This window comes from Anguilla anguilla, chromosome 3, assembly GCF_013347855.1.
Source record: "Anguilla anguilla isolate fAngAng1 chromosome 3, fAngAng1.pri, whole genome shotgun sequence".
NCBI classification, from domain to species: Eukaryota; Metazoa; Chordata; class Actinopteri; order Anguilliformes; family Anguillidae; genus Anguilla; species Anguilla anguilla.
The window spans coordinates 42,288,517-42,308,769 of NC_049203.1; the positions used below are offsets into that span (position 1 = coordinate 42,288,517).

Genomic DNA, 20,253 nt, shown 5'->3' on the forward strand with positions numbered 1-20,253 from the left:
AATATACCCATCTTTTACTGAATGTTTGCACGGAATCATCTCTCATTTTAACTGAATATGTTTGAATTTACCTGAATACACGCTGCTGAACGTGAACAGGGCCTGGTGAACTGAATACACCTCATTTTAGGGCTTAGGTTTGTCCTAGCTGAATATGTGTGGCTGTATTTGAGTGTGTTCAGCTTTAACTGAAAGGCATGCCTTATTGTAACTAAATAGTATCAGCTTTACAGAAATATGTTCTGCATTAGCTGCATATGGCCAGCTTTTGGTGCATATGTCAGACTGGCTGGATATTCCTTTGTCTTACAGAATGTTTTTCATTTGTGACCTTGTCTGGCACTACACAGATGCCTGCCCTCTGCAGCACGTTTGAATACTGCTGAGCACATCTAAATACAGTTGTACTGCAGTTGCTGTGAATTTCTGGGTCACCTGTGCGGTAACCTGTAAAGATTCCCACAGCCTTCTGAGAACTCTGAGGTAATGATGTCGCCCCTGTTCTGCCGTCCCCGGTGTCTGTGAGCGGCCCTGCCCGCACAGCATCTGTCAATAAAAGCGTCTGGCGGCTGCACAATGCGTCTTTGATCCAGCGACTGCCTGGGCGCTCCGTGTGACCTCAAGTCATCTGATCTCTGGCGAAGGGCAGAGGTTCTGTTCCTGGAAGCTTTTTATGCAAGCACGCTTGGCAATCACGCTCGAGTGCACCGGGCGTGCATGTCGACATCCTGCAGGGCTGGCTGGGGACCGCACGTGGCCACCGTCGCAACAAACGTGCGCACCGTTTATCCCGCAGGGCCTGGACGCAGTCACCTGCGTGCAGAACGAACACAAGGGCCGCCGAACAGGACCTGCCTGCGTTTGGAACGCGCTCGCTGGCGTCTACCAGGCCTGGCCGAGCCCTGAACGCAGGAGGCGGAGGGAGCCAGCGCTGTGACACACCCTCCTCATCTCTTCTCAGAGTAAAGCTTCCAGAAACATGTGGTAACCATTAGTTACCACCACTTACTCCCACGATGTAGGGCTTATCATTCAACTGTAACATATTTCATTAGGGGAACAATAACACATTTTTTGAGAGTTTAAAAGTATTTTATCTGGGCACACATAACCAAAAATATGTCTCTGAAAGGACATAAATATATATTAACTCAAGGGGAATATTTTGTGCTCAGGGCAATTAAGCCCAACAAATTTTCCATAACAGAGAATGTTGTTGCTGAATACTGGAAAATCCAGTTTTCACATTCTTGAAGCATATGACCTACCACTTTGAGGTAAAATAGGAGCTTAATGTAGTGTGTGTACTTATCTTACACAAATACGCCATTTTAATATTCAGATCCAATATTTATTCTTAGGGAAGGTTCGTTGGAACTTGCTCTGATCACATTCTGCAGAGTGAAAGAAAGAACAATTCAATCTCTTTTGCCGCCTAGTGGTGGAATTTGAAATGACATGGAAAGTTACAACGCGACTGCCGCATTTTTAACAATGTGAGTGCGCACTGTGCACTGCAGGAGAATTAATAATTAGACCTGTTACAATTCTACATTCTTTTTACACTCAGGTGTGTATTAATTTGTGCAGTAATATTCTTTTCACAACGAGTTGTGTGCGTAATAATTTGCGCTGAAAATATGAATTTGTGATTGTAATCAGGGATTGGACTTAAAGAAACAATGGAACGGTTTTTAAGGTTGCCTGTCACACCCACACCCCACAGCCCCAGGTAATGGGTGGGGTCACTTGTTCCCGAAGGGAGAGTGTAATTTGTGGGTTCCAGCAGGCTGGGTCTTGCTTCAGAGTCTTTCTGCCGTTTCTCAAAAGGCAATCTCTAATACGAATCAGAGGTTCGTCTTTTCAGTACAAATCCACACACACCTCTGCGGGCAGTAATCCATTACCTGCGGCAGTGGGGCGTGGGTGATTGTGACCTGGGGGCTGACAATTAGTGTTCCTGTCTTTCAGGAAAATGGAGGGAGGTGTACAGACAGCCTCTGGTTCACCTTGGTTCACGCAATAATAAACCCACACGTTTCTCAACAGACACATCCCAGAATATTGGCAGCTTTGTGCGAAGAGGTTTTAAGCACCCTTCCCAAGGTCGGGGTATTCAGAGTACTGACAATCAAATAAATATCTGTGCTTTTTGGCTGCCAACTGTTATTAGTGAAAAGATTTTTTCAAAATGAATCATTTATCATAAGTTCACCGACTTGTCTATGAACTTGACTCCTCCCTCAGTATCAGGCAGTCTGAGAAAGACATCATCAGCCTTTTAATGTGCATAAAGCCTATTCTATCAATGTCTGCAGGTGTAAATGTGCATTGACACATTGATGGATCCATGCAGCTCTGGCTAATACTTGGTTTGCACATAAATGCTAGAGCACAGATATGCAAGGTCAGCTTTGCCACTCCATAACCCAAAGGATGTCGTCACCCCTATCCTCCTCTTTTACTTTTGAGTCCAGAATACATGTACATACAGTTGTTTTTATTTGAATTAACTTTAACTTCTGTGGTGAACAACTAGCTAATATTAGCATCTGCTATTATGTTTACTGTTGTAGTTCAAATGATATTATTCTATATAATTCCTCATTCCTTCTTGCTTGTCATCTGACCAGGAGTCAGATTACTATGTATATAGACACATTGATATTTTCCTTTGTTTATGCCCATGTCAACCAGATATGGGAATGTTTAATATGTCAACAATTGTGTATATATTTACCATTCATAAAAAGGTGTATTTATCCAGCATTAGGTGTAGAACTATGGCTTAATTCCAGAAGGTTTCAATATCAGGTACGAATGGACAAAGGTTGGCGAGATTTTGAGGCTTCAGTTCCTTCGTAGTCCTCTTGGGAGTGCCATTTCCCCTCCAGCAGGGCTGTATTAGTGTGTCTGTGCCGCAAATGTAGTGTCAAATCTTGCCAGCCTGTGAACCGTGCATACGCATGTACACTAATGGTGCACCCAAGCCCAAATACCCTATTTGGAAAATGCATTGTACACAGATATTCTTTCTTCCCAAAGTTGAAGATTTCCTTTTTTCATTTACTGGCAAGTTGTGGATATCCACTGTGGAAATCTAAACAAGAACTTGTGACTTGCATTATCACAAACAAAGTCACTTTTCAATGATGAAAAACCATGTCTTGCTATATAACTGCATGTTGGATCACCTAGAAACAGCAGGTTTGAAAGGCATAAAGAAGAAAATTTAAGTTATTGAGTTAAGTTCTAAGCATGTTTAATACATTTCATTGAGAGCTTAAGTTTAGCTGGCCAATCAGAAGCTGTGTTCGTGTCCACAGGCTGCCACTCAACCCACCTTGCAATGTCCCCTCACTGAAGCGAGTCTTTTACGGCATGGAAAGAACCATCCCCAGCTTGCTTTGAACTTGCAGTTTTCCCCATGAACTCTTCTAGTGCTTTTCCTGGTTAATCATTTTCAGTTTCTCTGTAACATACACCCATAGGCTAAATTCTTTATGACCTTCATAGCCTTGACTTTGGAATGTTTTTGAGAATTCAAGCAGGGTAGAATTTTTCACGAGCACTTTTACATTACATTACAGGCATTTGGCAGATGCTCTTATCCAGAGCGACGTACAACAAAGTGTATAACCATAACCAGGAACAAGTATGACGAAACCCCTAGAGAGAAGTACCGGTCCAAGTGCAGGGAACAACCGCATAGTTCAACTTGGACCCTGAAGGTTAAATTGATTAACACTAAACAACGAGAAGGGCAACAACGCAGTCTATGGAAAAAATACAAGCAGACTGAAGATTATAGTAGTAAGGGCCCCCCTACCACTAGATTTCACAATCTAAGCCTTAAATTGCCATCCAAATGAGATGATAATACTTGGATTTCTGCAGTACAGTTCCACTGTTGGACAGTGAGCTCCATACTGTTTGTGACAAAGACTCCCCCTGTTGATTTGGCTCTATACTCCACAATTTTAGATTTGTAATCAAACAATTCTCATGTGGTTAAAGTACACATTCTGAGCTTTTATTTATGGGCATTTTCATACACTTTGGTTTCACCATGTAGAAATTACATCACTTTTTATACACAGCCCCCATGTTGACAAATGCCAGTAACAGAGTTAAAAGGCAATCAAAGGCCTATGACAAAACTAAATACTGAAAGCTCTCTTATACCTGCACTAAGGAAGCAACTGAACACACCTGACTAATCAGAAACACCTGTGAAGCCATTTATACCAATCATTGTGGTGCCCTGAAATGGGGGTGCTATGTATAAAAATTCTGTAATTTCTACATGGTAAAACCAAAATGTATAATTTAATAAAAGCTGAGGAACTGCACTTCAAGCACATGTGAATTGTTTGATTACAAATCTAAAATATGTGGAGTAAAGAGCCAAATCAATAAAATATGTCTTTGTCCCAAATGTTATCGAGCTCAAAATTAGCATGTCAGAAGTGCTTTCCTGTCCACTGTTATTCGCACTCTTGTGTAGAATCATCCATCATTTCTGGAAGGTTGAGGAAAAACTAGTTTGAGCTGCTAGGTTACTAGGCTGACTAGCCCACAGTGACCTTTGAGCTAGCAGCAGTCCAATGTTTTTTTCTGACTGTAGGCAATGTACATGCAGATGAAATAGTTGTTTGTAAAATTTTAAAAAGAAATGTAATAACATTTCATGATTAATAACATGTGCTAAAACAACAGTTTGGTGCTTTAAAATTTTTTAAATTGCAATGCCAATGTACATGAGGCTAAAAACTCCTATTTCCTATCCTCTACACAACTTCCATTTTAGAGGGTAAATCAACACAGGGCAGAAAACTGTGGTTGCAGCGCCCCCTATGGGTGACATTTTCAACATGGTTGAACTGCTGGCACAACTAAATCAGTGATGTCAAAGCAGGTATTTTTCCATAGATATCTGAGCCAAAATACCAGTAATGACATCACTGACTGAGTGTGTGTAGCCATGTAATGGAGTTTAAAATTTTAAAGAGCTGTACAAAAGCAGATTTCTGCCCTGAGTTGACTTACATTTACATTACAGGCATTTAGCAGACGCTCTTATCCAGAGCGACTTACACAAATTTTACATTGTACACCCATTTATACAGCTGGATATATACTGAAGCAATGCAGGTTAAGTACCTTGCTCAAGGGTACAACTACAGCGCCCAGGAATCAAACCTATGACCTTTCGGTTACAAGTCCAATTCCTTACCCACTGTGCTACACTGCTGCCCACTGACTTACTCTTTACTGTAAGTCATGACTTCTTCTGGTCTTCTACCAGAATACAGATAATTCTGTTGGCTGAGAAGACTAAAGATACAGATGGTGTCATCTCCACACAGCCTAAACGCACAAGCATACTGTCTGTGCTTAGTTACAACGCTGTCAGGTAAACTAGTACAGATGCAACTACCTTAGCTGTGTATCCAAAAAAAAAAGAAATTATTTATTCAGACAATAATTATACGATAATATCAGAACAAGCCACACTCCTACATCAGCAACAGCTCACAGGCCTCTTGCAGATTTGAACAGTACTGCCCTGCAGTGGGATTTATTGCATGAATGTCACAGCATAACAACTGCATGTTCAGTCTACAGCCCTGGAAACAAACACCTGGGACATTTACACGTTCAAAGCTGAGACTGATCCCTGTAGCAGGACCACAATTCTCCATCATCACCTTTCACCTGTGGCTCGGGTCCTGGGTTTGGATTGGATGGTTTCGTGTGACAGACAGACAAATGTCCATTGAAATGAAGGGTATCTGTTGTTTGTTGGGGCGTGCCGAGAAAAGAGAGACAGCAGGGGTTTGTCCCCTGAGGTGGAGGTTCTATGAGATGTGAGGATGTGGAGCAATACAGGGGAAACAAGAAAGGGTGTGGCCCAACTCTGCACTAATCAGACCATCCTGGAACTGCCTCATATCTCCCACCGGCTCGTAACACCAGGAAAACTGATTTTCACAGTTTTCCGCCAATATTCCACAGTAATGGTGATCCTAGTCCATTCTTTCTGTTCGATTCCATTCAACTGAACGGAGACAATATTTAAAAAAACCAGCAAATCACCAGTGAAACCTCTGTGCATGATGTTTTTAGGCAACCATTGTCGTCACCTGTGTCACTGGCTGTCTGAGTCCCTGACCACGCCCTCGTTCCTGGGCAAACTCAACAGCTCCTCGATCTTCTGCAGGTCAGACTCAAACTCCTGGTTCTGCCCGGTGGCGACCATCTCACCAATGAGCCCCTCTGTCACCTGCAGACGGGCATTCCTGAGGGTACAGTCAGAAGGAAAAGCAAGCTTTTAGAACAACACTACCATCCACTCTGAAGGAGTACTACAGACAGCGTGTTATTTCCTGAAACAGAATACAATGGTTAAGCGTATTAAAATTTAACACGAAGACCAGTTTTCACATTTTAGTTGTAGGAAGCAGCTTAGGGCAGTGATAGTGGACTAGCTGATGTTGGTCTTCACTGGATGAAAGCTGAACCTTCTAAACTGAACAAATTCTAACCAAAAGTCTGAGGAAGCACGGAACAAGCCTGAAGCCATCCAAAGCCATACCATTCTTCCATCTTCAGCTCGTAGAGTTCTCTACGTTCCCTCCTCCTTCTCTCTTGAATGGTCTCTCCCGTCAGCTTCTGCATGGCCATGATCAGGGCCCCCGCTGGCAACCTGCATTAACATCACAGTAACATAGATTTCCATCTTTTACGCATCCTGAACACCATACACAGCTGACATTTTCACTTACTACCAATTTCTACAGGCATTGCTCAAGGTACAATGTGCAACGCCCTATATCGAATTTGAACCGGTGATCTCTGATACACAAGTTTTTATGCAGAGCAACAGTATGAAATCGGTGACATTACTACCACTTTTCTGTTTCCATGGAGGCATTTTCAAATTCAGAGCAAAATAAAACTGCCTGTGACCAGAACCCTTTCCCACAGGCCTACGGTCAATCCTGCCAGGGTGCATCATGGGAAAACAGCCCAAACTGTCACAGGTAAGAGGACGACACCCATGTGAAAATTAAACAGGATTCCCCAAACCGCTTTGAGCAGAAATGTTGATGTAACCAGGAGAGTTGCCTGCTTTGGGGCTGTTTGATCTTAGCTTGCCCTAATTACACCTGGATGTGCATTTGGGCATATGCACACGCTACCATCCAGGTGCTTGGGTAGTGAGGCGGGAAATATGGTCTGTGATGCCCCCCCCACAAAGGTATGAAACAGGGTCAGATGGATGGCTGGGGGTGGGGAGGGGAGTAGAGTAGAGGAAATGGAAAAGGAGAATAATGAGACCTATAAAAATAACAGCACAGCTGCTACCCTGGACCCCGAACCTCATCTGCCCCACAGACCATGTGAGCCCACTGACACATGGGAGGGAGGGAGGGAGGGAGGGGGGGGGGAGAGACAGATAGAAAGAGAGAGAAAGAAAAAGTGAGCAAGAGAACAATACGTGAAGGCAGGGTCTCTGAGAAAGCAGCCTATGTTGTGCTTTGGGGGGAATACAGTGGGAGGGAGCAGATCTGGTACAAAGGAAGGAGAGCAGCTGGTTGCCAGGGTGCTCCACGCAACACAGGCACTGCAGTGGGAGCCCACATGGGCTGCGTGGGGGGGGAGGGGGGGGATTCTTACGCACTTGTCCCCATGGGGCCCAGACCTGCCCCGCTTGTACCCCGCACACACGCTTTCACCAGCCCGACAGAGAAGGACCTAATCGTTGACTGACAGCCTTCAGCAGCAATAGAACAGGACAGAAACATGTTGTTGGGAGGTCACTCTTTCACAGACCGCACGCAGAGCCACACGCTGGCCCAGCGCAGCCCTTGCTCACCCCAGGAACGCTCCGATGGTCGTCCCCGCGAGCACAGCTCCAAGCCCCAGGTTCAGCCTGAACACGCCCCCCGTGATGGCTGGAGAAAACGGGGAAATACAGTGATCAATAATCAACTTCAGCACAGAGACGCTAATCAACAATAAAATACGCTGACTGAGAATCTCTAGCATGCATTCGCAAGAGACTCACCCCCAGCAGCTGCATAGTGGCTGAGAGCGTGCTTGTCTCTGTACACAGTCATTCCTGTGCTCACAGTGCTATAATCACACAGATAAGGGAGAGGAGTCAGTGCTATAATCACACAGATAAGGGGGAGGAGTCAGTGCCAATATCACAGATAAGGGGGAGGAGTCAGTGCTGATACCACACAGATGAGGGAGAGGAGTCAGTGCTGATATCACACAGACAAGGGAGAGGAGTCAGTACTGACATCACACAAGAGAGGGTAGTCTTTTACAATTGCATCACGGCATTTATAATTTAAACTCACTTGAACAAAGTGACGAAGGCCGCCACCCTCCAGCTCCACCTCCAGCCAAACCGCACAAACCCTCGGATCGCAGCATTATGAGCCGACCTCTGGGGACAGGAGACCACGTAAGAGGGGAAAACAAACGCACGGACGTACACAAACACAAATCACCACAGACAAGCTGACACACACAGGCTGATGAACAAACACGAGCATGCATGTACACACACACACACACACACACGCAAGAATATATGTACAGTCATACATGAACACACAGATACATACGTACAATGCTTTCCAAATCTATGGTAACGGCAGAATGAAATTAGTGATTTATTTATATAGTTAAGGCATTTGGATTTGAGATCAAAAGATGAATATGAGACAGACAATCAGCTTTTACTTCATGGTATTTATATGCACATATGTTTTACCTTTTTACAGAAACAGCTGTTTTTGTGTTGAGTCTATGCCTTGATGCTACGAAATAAAAGCTGATTGCCTGTACTTTTGTCTCATATTCATCTTTTGATCTGAAATCCAAATTCAGTATACAGCAAAAAGAAAAAAAATTCACTCTACCGTTACCATACTTTTGGAAAGAAGTGTACGTACATGCACACAAATTCATGCATGTATACTTGCATGCATGCACCCACACATACAAACACAACCTCAAGAACACACATGTACTCACGTGCACGGACATGCACGTAACACACACTCACCACTGCGTCGACGCGGCTGTGGTACACCTCCGCCTGGCTCTGCTCAATGAACCTCTGCCTGGCATAGCGAGCCGCGGGTATTCCCCCGTAGCACATGCCCACCACTGCCGCCATCAGCCCGCTCTTCACGACATTAGTGACCTCCTCCGGGTACTGTTGCATCTCACTGAGAGAAACGCCAAGAACAGAGACTCAAGCACAACTGCATCAGCCAGAAACACATTTGACTTGCAAGAAACTGCCAACTGAAAAACATGAGGTTAGAACTTCAACACAAGCAGAGAAAGGAAAAGAGGAAAGGGCCTGATCCTGATCCAGCAGAGCATCGCGGCCAGCCCGTACTCACCTTCTATCGAACAGTTCTCGGATGCGGTCCCAGCCTGTTTCCGCAAGCTCTGGCTTCCCCACAATCGAGGGGAGGGGTGTGGGTGCTGGGGTGGTGTCGGGGTTGGCGCTCTCAGCAGCGTGGACCAGGGGGACAGTGAGAGAGATGAGCCTTCCCAGCATGCTGTGCGGGCTCTGATCCACTCTGCCATCTTGGGGCAAGCATTCTGGTGGCTGTGCGGACCGCATTGCGTTTCATAGGGCTGTAACACAGTGACTAGGAGTCAGCACAGAATCACTGCCATCTTTCTAAGTAGTGGAAAGGAAAGTACATTAATCAAGCATACAGAAAAACACTGTGGTTTCTGCACTGTGTATACTTCATTGCATGATCAAATATATCCATAACAAATGTATTCTACCCAGTGCCTGGGCCATTCAGTTTTTTAAATGCCTAAGAAAACAGTATTTCAAATTGTTATTTATCAAACAGCACATGCCATGTGTGTTTTGGACTATAAATTCCCCCTTTAAATTTTTCAGGAAAATTTGAGCCTTGAAAGTACTTTTGTGTTTCAACATACTAAATTCTGGCAAGCACAGCTCTCCTCATGAACTTCCAGCATTTTACACAGCCACTTACAATATGTTCTAAAGCAACAGTCATTTACGACAGCAATATCACACCTAGGGATCGAATCTCATGACTTGCTCATTATTTTAGCAGTGCAATACGGATGTCACAAAGGGGTCTCACAGTCTTAAATTCAGAACTAATTAGTTAATAATTAAGTTAATAATCCCCTTATACTTAAGTGAGCCATATTTTCTGGCATACTAGGCAGCGAGCTATCAACATAACACGAACATAATTACATATTATAAGCTTAATAAAACCCATATTATAAGATTGATAAGACCAGTGTTTTGTGCCGCAGTCCAAACTGCTTACTTGCCAACGAGCTTCGTTAAAACTGCACCGTGAAAACGTTTACTGGCATCGCGAACCTACAAGGTAGGTGTTTAATATTTTAATGTTATTTTAGTTCAAACTATTTAAGCATACCCGTGTTTGTGTAACGATAAGAACGTGCACGTTCACATCTGCTCCGCCTTTGACCTCGTCAGATGCATTCCATTACCATAGGACGCAAACGTAAATATTTTCAAAACACATTTATTCAGTTATTATTTTTGTTAGGTTTACAGTGTGATTTCAGATGTAGTTTGGGTAACGTGAACCGTCCCGGTGCTACCTGTTTCGATATAGGTTCCCTTCACCGGCTCCAGGCAGCTCGCTGCAATGTCAACACACCGAACACATTGGAGAAACGTAGGAGCAGAAGTCATGTTGAAATTTCGCATCACCCTCTTGTGGTGGAGGACCATGAACACAAGTAGACCGAAAAATTATAACTCGTTTCTGTAAGCGGCCTTCTTTCGGGCTACAGATATTTAAATGACAGCATTCAAGTACTAGAACATATTTTCTCATTAACATAGATACTTACTTAATAGGTGTGTTTACATCGCCTGGAATTTACCCGAGTATACAGGGGGCATGCATCAGCAAAGTCACATCAGTTTTTGTTACAGCATTATGTCAAAGATAATCATTGTACTTATAGTCACCTTATTGCAGTCCTCAAAGTTGGGCCAAATTTTAAGATAAAATAAAACAAAATTATAGGCGAGACGTGGTCAGTTATTGTTTTGTCAATTATAGTCCCCAAGTGATAATGCCTCCACCTTCACAGCAACTCGATGGTGCCGAAACCTCATCACATGGAAAAGTAAAATAACCACCCTATAATAGAATTTCTCAGGAAAAGACTACAAATCATAAAATGACAGGAACACCCTTTCTTTAGGAGCACCAGCTAACTGGCACAAATTAAATAAGAGAACAAACTATTAAAGAATTAAAGATAGTTGATTTCTAAATAAATGGCTCTCTTACTGTAGCCTGTAAAGTGAAACTAAATTATGCCTTAGATATCCAAGTTGCTGGCTTTTCCCACATTAAGTAAAGCATCCAAAAAACCAGTAATGACATTAGCTGCATCATTATAGAGCAGATAATTAACTGCTCCTTAACTACAGGTTCAGGTTAAAATTCTAGGTGAGGCACTGCTTTGGTACCCTTGAGCAGGGTACGTAACCAGAAGTGCTTTGGCAAAAATACCAAACTGCACAAATTGGCAGTATGTAAATATGCAAGTAGTGTAATATGATTTGGATAAGGGTGCAAAGCAAATAATGCAACACGCAAAGACCCTCCCCAAGACCACATCTCCATTCAGACAGAGCATGCTCGAAGCAAACCACAACCACAGCCACATTTCAACAAAAATATCTAGATGGGATTTTTACATTGGCCATCATATACATGCCTTAACATCAATTATGAAGATAAAAAATAAACAAGTAAATGAAACCGGCAGCCATGGGTTACAAATTTATAAATGTGCTTTAATGACAAGGAATATGAAAAATCAATGTGACAATTTACAATCAAATCCTACAGTAAGTAAAAAGATACTTAGATTTTAAAATTATGATACCTGTAAACAAATTAAGCACATGGTTATTGTTTTTTTTTTGCTTCTTAATTAAAAACATTCCAAGTTCACTGTATCACACTCCAAGTTTGGTGATATTTGCCTCAAACATCTTGTACATGTTTTAAAAAGAAGAGCAGTAAATTATTCTGTAAATTCATTTTTAACTGTTGCAAGACAGAGTATAACAGACATAAAGGCAGCACCTCCCGTGACTCCAACTGTACACATTTGCCACAATTTGCCCTGGTTCAACCAGCATCAGAATATAGCAGCTATTTCTTGTTTTTAGCATTCCCCTTGCTTTTTGGTCAATACATAACTGAAGTTCTGAAATTTGAGCATACCCCAAAAACACTGTATAAGGACAAGCACAACTGAACGCCTGACTATAGTCAGTTTGTTTGAGGACTCAAAGTCACCAGGAACATATTAACAAACAATTACACTAGGAATACTACAACATATTCGATATTCAGTTAGACAGTACCAGTACCCCCCCTTCTCTTACCCGTTTTATCTTCATGTTTTCTGCAAACAGCTCTTGCTCAGCTCTTCTAAGGTTATACCAAAGTTTTACAAACCATGATTATGAAACAATCCAGATACAACTCTTCCCAAATCCTGCAGAGCCAAATTTGTCCTGTTTTTGCATTCCAGCTGGCCATACAGCTCAGTAGGACAACAAAACATTAAAAAAATTATTACTAATTATGGCATGCTGACCTTTCCCCTTTAACACCCATACTGTTCCGGGAATATACTGAGCTCAGTGTTATTAGCATTCTTCCCTTACACACATACAAACAGCTCTCTGAAAACACCATTTTCACTCAAAGGTAGTGTACACAACGCACGCATGCACACACACACACATCCATTTTGACTGGATTGTAAACAGAAGGGGAGCCTTACTTACAAACAATTAGTATACATTTCGCCATCTTTTCCCCACAAAAATGCATGACTTCAGTCCAGCTACTATCATTTCAATCAATGGCAAAATCGCATCTGGGTGACTTAATAATCAGCATAAACAAAAACGTGGTAATCATGATGATGGTGCAATGCTATAGTCTGGGGAGAGGGATCTACACTTAGCCTATATTCTGGAGAGAGAGATCTACTGATTGAGCAATTTTCCTGGAATAAGATCTACTCTGAGCTAGCAGATGACACTGGGAAAGAAATGTACACTGAACAGACTTGGGGAGAGAGATCTATGTGAGGCCCATGGCATTGGGTCACAGTTCCCATTTCTCTGGCTTGCGGGTGATCTTGCTGTAACCGGGTCTCCTCTTGGGTTGATACTTCAGCAGATGGCTGAAATCGGTCAGCAGCTTCTCCCAATAGCACGACACGTCCTCCATGCGCAAGTGCTCCAGGATGAAATCCTGACCCCTGGGGAATGGGAGAGGAAGTGCAGTTTGCTAAGTGATGCTCAAAACTTCCAAACTCACAGTTTATCTATGCTCCCGCACAGCGAGACAAAAAGATGCACAAATACATCACATGCCTAAGGCTATCCGCGTTGACCCATCTGGCCCACCAATACCCAGCTGCCAGGTAGCATTATTCATGTAACAACCCACGATGTTGCACTGTCGGGACTGACAGCCAATCACAGGCTTTTAAAATAAGATTTGAATACATGGTTATCCCACAATTATCCCATTCCAAGTACTGTATCAGCCGCTTTATGTCAGTTATAATGTTATTTCTGCAACTACAGATCACAGGAGGAAACAGTGGATGAGGTATTATGCGCTTAACTGTTATTACCTTCGGGCCACTTCTTGTGCAATGTCGTCATTTTCTTTCACAAACTGGAGCAGTTCTCTGGGGATACAGATAATCACATCATCATGGTGATTAAACCTGGGGGCGCGGTCCTGAAAAGACCTCAAATGCAGAACCTAACGTCCTGATGGAGGGCACACACATATAATTATGCTTTACCCACATCTACGTTCATAACCCATTAAGACGTGAAGGAAGTTTACTGTGCATTTACCAGGACATGCCATAGATTCCTTGTTCTGTGCAATTTAGGCCTGTTCTTTGAGCTTGAGTAGATAAGTTTAAATCAGCGGAATGGAAATAGTGACAGGTAGACCCATTTAACCCTTGTGTTCGGTTAGGGTCAAAATGACTTTTAGTTCAAGTGAAATGGCACTTTTGAGAGATGCATTTCATAACCAGTGGCTAACCAGAGTACTGTAAATTTGGTTCTTGTTTTTTGTTTCTGTTTGTTCTTCATTATCTGTATTTGCGTTTTGCCTTTTGGCTATACGGTTTCTTTTAATATAATAAGACACAGATAACAAATAATTGTGAATGTCAGTTCAAAGCAGTAAATATGTATAATCTATGGCATAAACACCTGGTTTATTTATACACCGAATACATTCATTATAGTGAATTTTATATAAATCACATCTTTTTCACAAACAATGTGACACTTACTGTACATACTGTATATATTCTTTGAAAGTTAAATAAGAATAATATATATTTTTGCATTATTTTACATTTTATTTCTGTCTTTTATTGCTTTAAAATCCCAATAATGATTATATTTGACCCAGGCTAAGAGTTTCACAGGTGCTAATAAGTAAACACAACAAGGGTAAAACACGTACAGGTAAGCTGAGGTGGTACAAGCAAGGTACCAGCTGAAGGTTAGAATAGGTGAAACGGGACAGGGGGCGTCTGGTTTTGGTGGTGGGCGGAGTTAATTACAGGTGAGAATACCTGAGGTCGGACAGGTCCTGCTTGACAGGGATGTAGTGAACCCAGGGCTGCAGCTGGGGGTAAAAGAACTCCAACCATTCCTCCCCCACGTGGAACACCAGTGACCCACACAGGAAGAGGTGTTTGAAGCGGAAACTGGCTGCTACACCCCGGAAGTTAAATAGGTACCTGGTGTAGCACACATTCATACATACATAACAGTAGCACTGTATTGCATAAATACATGTATTATCATCTCATCATTGATGGTAATTTAAGACTTCCGTTGTGAAATCTGGTGGGATGGGAGATCTTTGGGTTTTCTTACTTGTATCTGCAGTGCTCCACCAGCGGGATCTCTTTGGCGGGGGGCTTCCCGAGCGTGTCCTGTGTGTGTGGGGGCAGGGGGTGGTGGGGTAGGGCAGGAGAGGGAGATAAGGCTCCTCTTCAGAAACACATTTTACTTCACATTGGGGGTCGCTGTTGGCACAGGACCGTGAATACACCCACTGCCCCAGGCATACGCATAGACCCTCTCAGGCCTACACAAAGACCCCTTAAGTAGCAACACAAAAACATGAACCCACCATCTTCAGTCTCAGCTTGCTTCTGCTAGTGCTGATGATGCTAACAGTGTGAAGATAAAAGAACCCTGCAGGCGCTTTAAAACAGAGATGAAAGCATATCTCTCATTGTGTAGCAGTGTGACCCATTTCAGATCTCACAAGAGGCAGGTAGGTGCACTAAGTGGAAGCTGCCTGTGAGTGGGGCAATAACCTGATTAGAATAAGACTCGAACTGGCTCACAATGGGCACCATTGTAATCTCTGTAGTAAGGTGAAGCGGCAAGATATGTACCCAGCATGACAAAAACAAACATGACCTGAACAAGGTTTACCAATAATTTTTGCCCTTCCCACATCTGAACCATGGTCTTACACTGACAGACATTACCAGTGACCCTAGAATTACCTTCTCAGACTTCCAGGCCTGGTTTTTGGTGTACTCTGCATCCACAAGTTCTGGCGCCTCTCTGGATAGCAGGACTAGAGGATCCCGCTCTGGGCTGGTCCTGAGATCAGAAGTAATGAGACACAGGGACCAGGCTTAAACCCAATATCAGACCAAATATTAACCCGACATCAACTTAACACATGAACCTAAAACCTAACATCAACCCATCAACAACTGGATACATGGTAGTGATGAACTGGATATCCAGTGTCAAAACTACTCCTGATCCACCCTCAACTCAAAATGCAATTAGTGTTAATACAACGAACTGCCCTTTCTTGACCAACTGGAGTCTTTTACAATTTACACACACTGTAGTTTGTCTTCTGCCCAATTACCTACCTCTGCAAACCTGATCAAACAAGTTACTATACAATAACAACACTGTGCCCAGTTCAACTAAAACTAGTACAACTGTTCAGTTACTCAACCAACCAAAAGGTCAGAGCAGAGCACAAAGGAAGAAGGAGGCTTAAAAACAGAACACAATCTCACAACCAATCACAGTCATTGGCAATGATCTGACATGGACTTTATCAAATAGCAAAGCTCAAGGGTAAGAATATGATGCAAGTATTAGAGAAAATAAGAATCTACAGTCAGAGGAAACAGACACTCAGCCCTCTAAGCTTGGGCAGGACAGAAAGATAGAATATGAAGAAGACAGGAGAAGAGTAAAGAGTGACCTGGAGCCTCTGAAGAATCCTCTGGACTCCTTCATCCGCCATGGCCACTCTGCTGCTGACCTTCACGAGAGAAAAACAGCCTTGAGAACCTTCACAGGACATGACATCCAAAACTTTGTTTCAAACCACCCATGAAACCGCAGAAGACTAAAAATAAGAATCAGCAGCTGCTGAACAAGATCTTCACCTTTGTGTTTTTATGTTTTGTTTATGTGTGCCTTGACTGATGTAACTTTAACCTTTAGCACCATTTTTTAATATCTAAAAGGCTAAACAGTGTATGTGCTTTGCACTCTATGTGTTCTAAAGCAGTGGCTCTCAACCTTGTTCCTGTGGACCTCTGTGTCTGCTGGTTTTTGCTACAGCCAATTTAGCTTAATTTAGGTTTTTGAACACATGAAAGTTCTTTCATAGTTTTTTAAAACTTGTTAACACAATGCAGGCTTTTTATCATTTGCTCGGTCTTAAAATTCTTCATTAGCTACCAAATGGTTAGTTTTAGCGGCCATGTGACCACACTTTCACCAATTAGGAGCCTGCTAATTCACCTCAGTCTTTAATTTGTTCAGTTTAAAAACATTTTTGCCTCTCAATGTAATAATTTGCAATACAGCACAGTGACAATATGGGACTTTCATTCGTCATGGCATGCACAGCTATTTCATAATGTGGCTTAAGAGGGTACATAATCCCTCAAATCATAAAAAGTGCAATTAAGAAAAATGAACAGCTTGTTAAAATTCTTGGATTGCAATTGTGGTTGGTACGAATACCAGCATATGCAGGGGTCTCCAGGACTGAGTTTGAGAACCACTGTCCTAAAGGATAAGATGCATACTTTTTCAGGTCATCCCGCATCAGATCCCATCGGCCCAGTCCCGTGGGGTATATGGGCCACACCGCCGGGCCCCCCTCCCAGAACGTCCAGGCGGGGTACATGATATCCTGGTAATCAGGCGTCTGCAGAAAGGCATGAGAGAGCAGTGTATTTCTGCTGTAACTGAATGTTTGTACACTTTCCCTCCCAGCCCAAAATAAAACTGCCCCTAAAGGGATCACTAAAGCCATCTTGCATTGTATTATGTTCCACTTTACGTACTTAAAAACCAGGCGACAATGCGTACAGGTTGGAGGACTTACCCAATTTATGGGGTAAACAGTGTTTGTATGCATGTGTTAGCAAATCTGACTGTGCGTGTGTGAATGTACAGCATAGTGCGTTTACACATGTGTATGCATGCATGTTTGTAAGTGCGCATCCAACTGTATGAATGTGAATGTCTAGTGTATTTATGCGTGTGCTGCATATGTTTGTGCATAAATGCTATGTGTTTGTGTGAATATACAGTGTGTTTATGTGTGTGTACGCATACTGACCTTACTAAAGGAGAAGACTGGCAGCACTGGCTGCACCCAGTGGGGTACCTGAGGGTAGTCCCTCACGTTAATCACCATCTCTACATCTGGCAACCTGTCGATCACCTGCAGGATGAAGTGTTCCACCCCACTGCACCTGTGCAGGGGCGGTGGAAACAAGTTACACAGGGCGGGGCCAGGCCAGGGCCGAGGACCAGGATTGATCAAAAACATTCAGATGAAATCAAATACTGCTACATAGAGAGAGGAGGAACAGACCAGTGCTACACACTACAACAGGAAGCAAAACTGTCTCACACGTAAAGGGTGAACAAAAACAATGTCATAAGAATTATACAGGAATGGGAGGCAAACCATCCACAGGCAGAGAACTGGAAAATGAATGAGAACAACAAAGGGAGGAATCAAAAAGGTCACAGAGAGGAGGAGAGAACTGCAGTAGAACGGTGAGGTAAGAGGAAGTAATGGTGTGTAAAAACGAGCACATGTTCACTGGTCTTTACCGTGCAGGGAACATGCAGCTCTGCTCTCGGTACAGCTTGTGCTCAATGACCTGGTAGTGCGTTCCTATGCCCCGCCGAACCGTGTCACCCATCACCTCCTCCGACACCCCGTCCCGAAACGTCCGCAAGTCATTATGCAGGACCCTGTCCCACAAACAGACAAGTGTTTGTGTAAGGACGGGTGGAGAAGTGGACGAAGGAAGAACGTTACTGAAGAACGGCCCACTGCCCCATTATCAAACAATGGTGTTGGTCAAGTAGCATGTAGAAACAATTTAAGGTCTGTCGGTTCTGAATCCAGCCCAGTCACATTATCTCAGTTTAACAGATTGAAGGACAGCCCAAGGAAACAAGTAACAGAACACTCCTAAATGCTGCACATGTATTGAAATGAAAGTAGAAAATTATAGTAACTATATAGAATTTTGGAGTCAGTGAAAAAATATAAGAGATATCTATTTCAAAAAATCAGCTGTGGAATAATAATAATAAAGACAAATAATCATATGACAAAAGATGTAAGCCTGGGGCGTCCGTTATCCTGGCCAGTTACCTGAGGTGGCAGCTGCAGTTGTGTGGGCTGCAAGGCCTGTATGTCCGCGTGGCTTGCGTGATCTTGTCGATGTACTTTTCCCACCTTCCGCCTGTGAACATAAGCACTGGGTGTTAGTGGCTTTTTATGATCATGTGGATGCGGGAGGGAATGGAGTGCGATGAACCTGAACAGATCCACAACACCCACACCATTGTCGTAGGAAAAATACACTGGATGGTGCACAGTTTTAAACGATTTCACTTCATAATTGATAAAGGATGCGGATCAATCAGATCTGCGTGAACGCGTAAATACACGGTGCCCTCTCCGTGCGAGAAGTGCAACAGTATGACTACGTTACTGTGCACATAAGTTTTCTTTTAGTATGAACTCTTTGCACAGAAATTCAAGTGGAGTGGACAATATCTTGTTTTTCCCTTTCGTTTCTAAGCTATCCACAGTTCCAGCATTATTATTTGAAAATAACTTAAAATCTTTTTTCTTTTTTTTAAAGCATGGTGCGTTTCGGTAGCTAAGTCAAGTCAGCCTGCAAGCTATCAAACTATTCGTGCTGAAGATTGTCGGCATCCATCCATTGCATACTTAGCTAATGATATAGTTTGCTAGCTAGCTAACATTACCTATCTCAATGAATGGGTAACAGTTCACTACGGTCACACTGTGACCACGGAATTAGCTCTCAGAATTGACTGTCGGCAAGATGAGGTTACCTGTCTCCGCCACGCTGAAACTGACCCCACAAAAATGTAGCGTCAGAACAGGCAACAGTAACCTTAGCCATACAAACGCTTCCATTTTTCGTAAGTCTACAAAAACAGTTCAGTGGTCTACAACAAACTGAACCGTACGATCGGCAAGCACCTAGTCAGGTCTGAAAAGTTTTCCTCAGCGCGAAGAAAAGTTACCGTAATATCAATGAAAGATGCGCACAACTGACCGATTTAGATTTCAAAAATATGTCATCTCATGAGCGGTGTTATAGTTTCATTTGATTAAACTGAAGCATGTATTTAAAGGCCGAAAAGACTGACATCTGTAGTTTATGGGTCATCCACACAAGTGTAAATCCTTGTTAAAGTTAATCAGTTTCCCTCCATGATTGCACACATTGGCCTAATTGTAACATTGTTTTATTGTCTGCCTGAACAGCCTATTGGTGCTGAGTACTGACCTAGTAGTCACAGTAGGCTTATAATGCTTTAGCTGTTGTGGTACTTGCTTTTTTCAAACAATCATCCAGGTGCTGTTTCAGATGCATTCATTTTGGGCCAGACCGTTTGCGGTGCTGCCATACTGTCACATGTCTCATTCTAATTAAGGCACTAATTAACGTCTCCCAGCAGCCCCCCCCCCCCCCCCGCCCCCCCACCAAATCATCCTCTAAATCCCCAATTGTAAAATCTATTTACAG

General features: G+C 43.0%; 2 protein-coding genes across 7 annotated transcripts; both read right to left on the minus strand.

Annotated features, from left to right (window-relative positions):
• Positions 1–5,449: 5,449 nt before the first annotated feature.
• On the minus strand, positions 5,450–10,763 carry timmdc1 (translocase of inner mitochondrial membrane domain containing 1). 2 transcript variants are annotated; one of them, XM_035407806.1, is made up of 8 exons: positions 10,669–10,763; positions 9,435–9,675; positions 9,089–9,254; positions 8,376–8,464; positions 8,075–8,142; positions 7,883–7,961; positions 6,599–6,709; positions 5,450–6,302 (listed from the first exon to the last, which is right to left on the minus strand). In XM_035407806.1, the coding sequence occupies exons 2-8, from the start codon at positions 9,659–9,661 to the stop codon at positions 6,152–6,154; spliced, it is 891 nt and encodes a 296-aa protein (XP_035263697.1). In that variant the 5' UTR covers positions 9,662–9,675; positions 10,669–10,763; the 3' UTR covers positions 5,450–6,151. The 2 variants fall into 2 exon arrangements, with proteins under 2 accessions (XP_035263697.1, XP_035263698.1); XM_035407807.1 differs by lacking the exon at positions 10,669–10,763 and adding an exon at positions 10,479–10,640.
• Positions 10,764–11,998: 1,235 nt separating this feature from the next.
• On the minus strand, positions 11,999–19,875 carry poglut1 (protein O-glucosyltransferase 1). 5 transcript variants are annotated; one of them, XM_035407910.1, is made up of 11 exons: positions 19,780–19,875; positions 18,840–18,930; positions 18,287–18,430; positions 17,784–17,919; positions 17,245–17,366; positions 16,407–16,466; positions 15,679–15,778; positions 15,035–15,093; positions 14,728–14,895; positions 13,756–13,812; positions 11,999–13,374 (listed from the first exon to the last, which is right to left on the minus strand). In XM_035407910.1, exons 3-11 carry the CDS (start codon positions 18,376–18,378, stop codon positions 13,218–13,220), a joined length of 951 nt encoding a protein of 316 aa, XP_035263801.1. In that variant the 5' UTR covers positions 18,379–18,430; positions 18,840–18,930; positions 19,780–19,875; the 3' UTR covers positions 11,999–13,217. The 5 variants fall into 5 exon arrangements, with proteins under 5 accessions (XP_035263801.1, XP_035263804.1, XP_035263802.1 ...); XM_035407913.1 differs by lacking the exon at positions 19,780–19,875 and adding an exon at positions 19,748–19,766; XM_035407911.1 differs by lacking the exon at positions 19,780–19,875 and adding an exon at positions 19,704–19,726.
• Between the last annotated feature and the right edge of the window lie 378 nt (positions 19,876–20,253).

What these genes read in the sequence shown, in the direction of transcription:
- poglut1 (XM_035407909.1), bottom strand. Translation starts at nt 19,637, where the DNA reads ATGGAAGCGTTTGTATGGCTAAGGTTACTGTTGCCTGTTCTGACGCTA. An exon ending in CAGTCTTCTCCTTTAGTAAG is followed by an intron (nt 17,367 to 17,783) that starts GTCAGTATGCGT and finishes GCCTTTCTGCAG; the next exon opens with ACGCCTGATTACCAGGATAT. An exon ending in GGATTCTTCAGAGGCTCCAG is followed by an intron (nt 15,779 to 16,406) that starts GTCACTCTTTAC and finishes TTCTGATCTCAG; the next exon opens with GACCAGCCCAGAGCGGGATC.
- timmdc1 (XM_035407806.1), bottom strand. Translation starts at nt 9,661, where the DNA reads ATGCGGTCCGCACAGCCACCAGAATGCTTGCCCCAAGATGGCAGAGTG. An exon ending in ACAGCCGCGTCGACGCAGTG is followed by an intron (nt 8,465 to 9,088) that starts GTGAGTGTGTGT and finishes TCCTGTCCCCAG; the next exon opens with AGGTCGGCTCATAATGCTGC. An exon ending in ACCATCGGAGCGTTCCTGGG is followed by an intron (nt 6,710 to 7,882) that starts GTGAGCAAGGGC and finishes ATGTTAATGCAG; the next exon opens with GTTGCCAGCGGGGGCCCTGA.